This window comes from Ursus maritimus (genome assembly GCF_017311325.1).
Source record: "Ursus maritimus isolate PB19 chromosome X unlocalized genomic scaffold, ASM1731132v1 scaffold_X1, whole genome shotgun sequence".
In the NCBI taxonomy this organism is placed as follows: domain Eukaryota; kingdom Metazoa; phylum Chordata; class Mammalia; order Carnivora; family Ursidae; genus Ursus; species Ursus maritimus.
This window is the reverse complement of record NW_024423319.1, coordinates 43,843,706-43,849,141: the sequence shown is the minus strand read 5'-3', so window position 1 is coordinate 43,849,141 and position 5,436 is coordinate 43,843,706. Positions and strand designations below refer to the sequence as shown.

General features: G+C 47.4%; 1 protein-coding gene across 1 annotated transcript; it reads right to left on the bottom strand.

Annotated features, from left to right (window-relative positions):
* Nucleotides 1-41: 41 nt before the first annotated feature.
* ESX1 (ESX homeobox 1) lies at nucleotides 42-5,163 on the bottom strand. The gene is made up of 3 exons (XM_040628188.1): nucleotides 4,577-5,163; nucleotides 3,486-3,531; nucleotides 42-407 (listed from the first exon to the last, which is right to left on the bottom strand). The coding sequence occupies exons 1-3, from the start codon at nucleotides 5,161-5,163 to the stop codon at nucleotides 42-44; spliced, it is 999 nt and encodes a 332-aa protein (XP_040484122.1).
* Nucleotides 5,164-5,436: the final 273 nt, after the last annotated feature.

Sequence of the window (5,436 nt, the reverse complement as noted above, 5' to 3'; positions counted from 1 at the left end):
AAAAAAAAAAACTTTGGAAGAATTATCATGAAGAGCATACTTCAGAAAATGGGCCCTGCGAAATGACCATTGATGACAGGGGCCCATGCCATGCCTACAGGGGCCAGAGCAAAGGGAGGCACAGGTGGTAGAGGTGGCATAGGCATCATGGGTGGCCCAGGGGGCAGGGGTGGCCCGGGGGGCAGAGGCGGCCCAGGGAGAAGAGGTGGCAGGTGTGGCCCAGGAGGCATAAGCCCCCTAGGCACCAGAGGAACACATCTCCATCCGGGCTCTAGAATAGGGATCGCATGATAGGGCCCATCAAAGATCACCCCCACAGGAGGGCCGAAGGCAACAGGGGCCAGGTTTCTAAACATCAGGGCCCTCTGGTGTCTTCTCCACTTGGCCCTTCTGTTTTGAAACCAGACCTTCAATCAGAGGGAAAAAAGGGATTGGTAATTTAGTGCGTTGAACAGTTAAGGTCATAAGAGAAAACACACAACATGCAACGCTGCCATTGACCTTTCAAATTGCAGGGGAGGGGGGAAGCGATTTCCTTATCGCTAAAATACCTTGGGAGAGCAAACCGCATACCTCCCCCTCAGCTAACTCTTAGTGAGCCACGGCTAGTCCAGACTTGGACACCCTGATTTGTCTCTCTTCCCATTTTTAGGGTTCTTTAATGTTTTTCCCCCCAGGTCTTGGATGTAAGTCTACGTGATAAAGTGCACTGGCTCCCTGACATGAATGCCTATGCCTGGCAACAGGGTAAAGAGATATTGCATCACCAGCTGTCCCGCTGCTCCCATTCCCTCCTCCCCAGGGGAAGTGTCACCCTGGTTATGGGGGAGGCTGAGCATGGTATAAAGGTGGGCCTGATGTAAAATCATGCTGATGGGAACCACCCCCTTTCCGAAAAACTCCTCTTCAGTCTGAAGTTACCAATCCATAGGAGCACACAGCAGTTTTAGACAGAGAAGTTTCCTTCAGTGATGTTTAAAGGGATCATTCTTCTAAACAGGTGGTATGTCAAAGGAGGCCTGATCATGGGGTCCCCAGGACTGGTGGGGCATGACAGTTGCTGAAGCCCCTCGATGCTGCCTTTCTATTTTAGCCTTTAGTGTTAAGGAAAAGTTTAGCCTAACTGAATCCAAATTCAATAAACTGAAAATTTTTTCCCCAGATAAGAGCCTGGGTACCTTATTGGCATGACTATCAATTTTGCATGCTTCCATCTACCTTACCCTCCAAACCTCCCTGGGCTCAGGAGGTGGTCAGCTCATTCAGCTCTGGCTACAGTTCTAGAATCCTCCACAGAAGCCGCTGTTACCCAGAGGGGAGGGGCACCTTAGGCCTTGCCAGCTCCACTCCTCAACTAAGGAGACTCCAATCCCATCACTCACTCCTAAGGCCGGAAGGTAGGTCCATTTATGCATTTAAGGAAGATGTTCAACAACAATGGGGGGAGTAGGGCTCACACAAGAGGCTCCTCCCTGAGTGTTTAAACTATTAACAAACAAACGGACAAAAAAGTAGTCAATTAGACTTTACTGTCCTCTTGGCATACTAGTTAATAGGGTTTACATTGTATTTAATCCTTTTGGAAGTTCCCAAACTGCAGTATTTTAATTGAGGCAAAGGGCCTTTTCTCTCTGTGGGCAGCTACCTTTTCTCTCTTCCATCTTAGGATTTGGGGTCCTGCTGCATGAATATACAGTCTGAAAAAAAAGCCAGTGTAGTAGAGCTCATTTTGGAGAGATTCAAATGTATCAGTGATGAAATCTCCCTAAACATAAATAAAGCCCACATCTGGAAAATTTTGCTATGGGCCAATATTAGATCCATAGTCCCAATACTGGTTTCATAAAAGAGGTCTACTATATTTGCAAAAGGTGGGAGGAAGCATCTATTATAAAGTTTCTTGGGGGAAAATTCATGCCACAGAGCTTGAAAATATGTGAGAGCGTAGTCTTCTTCCCTATTTGGATTTTCTGGCTCATTTTCCCTTCAGAAATCCATTGAGAGGACTGCATAAACCCAGGGAGCAGGAAAAGCAACTCAGCAAATCTTGTTTTAATTTTCCTCTGAGATTACTTTGCTTGCCTGAGAAAGTAGAGGACTTGTCCTATTTCTCTGATGTACCTATGATTTTCTGTGACCTCAAATAATCACCTATTTGATCCCATGACCAACAAATTAATAATCACTTCCTGAAAAGTGCTTTAAATTAACACAAGAGTGGCGCCTGGGTGGCTCAGATAGTTAAGCGTCTGCCTTTGGCTCAGGTCATGAACTCGGGGTCCTGGAATCAAGCCCCACACTGGACTCCCTGCTCCAGGGGAGCCTGCTTCTCCCTCTCCCTCTGCTCCCCCTGCTTGTGCTCTCTCTCTTTCTGTCAAATAAATAAATAAAGTCTTAAAAAAATAAGTTAACACAAGTAAGAATCTGGCTTGAAATGACAGCATGCTCAAAATCAGATTCCAGAAAATCTACCTTTTCAAAAAATTACCACCAAAAAGGGAAAAAAAAATTCTTACAGTGTTAAAGAGTCCTCATGAGAATATTCATTTATACATTTGGTAGTGTCATAAAGTTGAATTTGTGTGACATCTGCAATGTACATTTTTGAATGTATACTTCTCTAAACTTTCACCTCTTCTTAGGTCCGTGAAACTTTATTAAAATTTGTTTCCTTTTTTGGTTCCATTCCTTAAGACAACTTTCCTTTCCCCATTACTACCATAAACCTAGTATTTTAGCAATGTTTCAGGTGGACATCCAAGTCTTCCAAAAAATTAAAATTTAAGGCTGTTACTGTCTATGCTGCTTTACAAAACACTTACAAAATGGCAGTAGGTAGTAAGACCAGGCACTTGGACTTTTAAGCTACCCTCCAGCCCTCCCACAAGTTTCGGTTTACTAAACATATATTAGTTACTCATGTACTGTGTTCTATGTGTGAATTACTCCTTCACCCCAGTGTCTGATATTTATAAATTCATTCATTTAGCCGAGAACTTATACCTGGTTTTAAATATTTCAAATAATTTAGTACGGTTAAACCTTCTTTTAATCAAGCTCTTCAGTGCATTAATTTGCATACTTCCAAGGTGGGATTGAGCCCCAACATGATTCTACATAGAAATATTCCTTTAGGGAGGACTAACAGCCTTCCTGAAAGATACCAGTGTTAAAAGGAGGTGAACTTTATTGGGGAAAAAAGTGTGTGTGTGTGTGTGTGTGTGTGTCTGTGTGTGTATGTGTATGCATGGGGGGAGAAGTATGTTCATTTTTTTTTCCATTAGGAAATCGTATTTCCTCTGATAATGGGAAATTTCCAGAAGCTCCAGCTTACCTATGTCATTTCCCACCCCCAAAGCACCCGATGTTCAAAACTTATTTGTGAAACATGGAAAGGCAACAAACCACACCAACTTCAGAATGTCCACTCAAGTATGTTTTAGAATGGCTGCCCTGCGCCAAGTGCTCTTTTAGGATTTACTGACCTGCACTCTGGCTTCTGTCAAATTCAGACGTCCTGCAATCTCTTCTCTGAGGGAGAAAAATTGCAAATGTTCAGTATTTGGAGTTGTGGATAAAATGAAATGTATCGTACATTATTTCTATCCCACCTCCCAGTGCAGTTTTCTGTAATACAGCTTGAGGCTTGCTTTAGGGAGTTTTCCCATGGAAAACTTATCTGTATTAAAGAAGATAGAAAAAGGGAATATATATGAAAGTTCCTGGTAGTGTGTCTGTTAGTTGAATATGACTCAATCAATTTTTCTGTTTGTGGAACAGCAGAGAACAACCCTGGAAATCTTTTCTTGGGAGGTCCCTCTGTGAAAATAAATAAAACGCCAAAGGCCTTTAAAGCGGAGTTTTGAACCAGAGTATTTCCAGGGTTTATTGTAAAGGGAGAGGGAAACCCTCAAGGAGGAACTCCAAATCCTCGGCCAAGCGCTCAAGGGAGATTCTTTTTTTTGCTGTTTGGCGGGCGAAGGCTGAATACAGCAGAACCAGAAAAAGTGCCCCTAAACCTCACACCGATATGTCCTGGTCCCCCATTCCAGCGGGGCCAGAATAGGCCTTGGCCCTCCGTACACTACCGCGATCCGACCACAAGGGTTCCTTGCACGCTGGCTTTTAAACGCTCAAAACTCTGCCGCCAGGAAATAGCGCTCCACGTGGCAGGGCCGAGACTACGGTGATGCGAGGGAAGCGCTAGCCTCGTGCGCAAAATTTTAAATGCGCGAAAAAACTGAGCAATCGCGATAAATATTCTAATGCGGTATTCAAAATGCAAAAATTAACGCAAAAAAAAAACCTCACGAGGACCAAATTGCCAAAAATTTTAAATAACAGCGGGATCAATCCGCCCTTCCCTTACTCGCTTCACCCTAGTTCTGCTACTGTCTCACAGCCCCGCAAGCTCTTTTAAGCACTGCCCCAACCCCTGAGAGCAAGGACCGGCCCTGGCACCCTCGAAACCCCTAAGCGGCTTTTGGTTCAGGAGAGGAGGAAAAGGGTCCCGGGAAAAAGCCTAAAACTCCCGAGGCCCCTGGAGAACTGCGCGCCAGAGGAACAAGCCACGTACCTCGCGAACACGTCGGGGTATTGAGTGCGATGGAAAACGCCCTCCAGCTCCTGCAGCTGCAGCTGAGTGAAAGCCGTGCGGTAGCGGCGCTGCTTCCTCTCCGCGATCAGTGGCCCCTGCACGGCCGGGGGGGCCGGATCCTCCTGCTGCTGCGGGGGCTCCAAGCCCCCGCCAAAGCCGCCCTCCTGGTTTTCCTCGTTTGAGGAGCTCGGCTCTCCCGCGCCAACGCTGTTTGCCGCCGCCGCTTCGCGCTCAGGTTCGGACCGCGTATCCTCCTCTCTTCCCGTTAGAACCAACGGGGTCAAGACTGGCTTCGCATCTGGGAAAGGAAAAAAGCAAAAGAGAGGCCGGAGCATCGGAGCCCACGCTGCGTGGGCTGAGGAGGCAGGGGGTGGCGACGGAAGATAGAGGGCGACTGCCGCGCAGTGGCCCATCCATCCGACCCTCCCAGGGAAGTTCCTCTCTTGGAGTTTGCCAAAGCACCTGTCCCCGTCTAGGCACTGACCATACTGTTCTTCCTCCTCCTCGTCGACCCCCAGGTTGCGGTAGCCGGCGTCGTAGGGGTTGCACCCGAAATTACGCTCCATGTCTGCAATGCTGTCGATGAAGCCTCGCGCGTCCACGAATTCTTTGCTAGGGTCGGTGGCGATCCCTGGGTGGTGGCGGCGGGAGCTGGGACTAACCGCCCAGGGGAGTGCTCTTCTGGCGCCCAGACCTCTTCTGGCGCCGAAACTGAGGCTTGCGCGCCTTATATAGGGGGTACGTTGCCTTCCGCAGGTTCAAAGCGTACGCGCTCGCGTCGGTTAGACGCCCTCTATTATCGTTCGCATTACCTCTAGTTGGTATTGGTGGGACCTCAC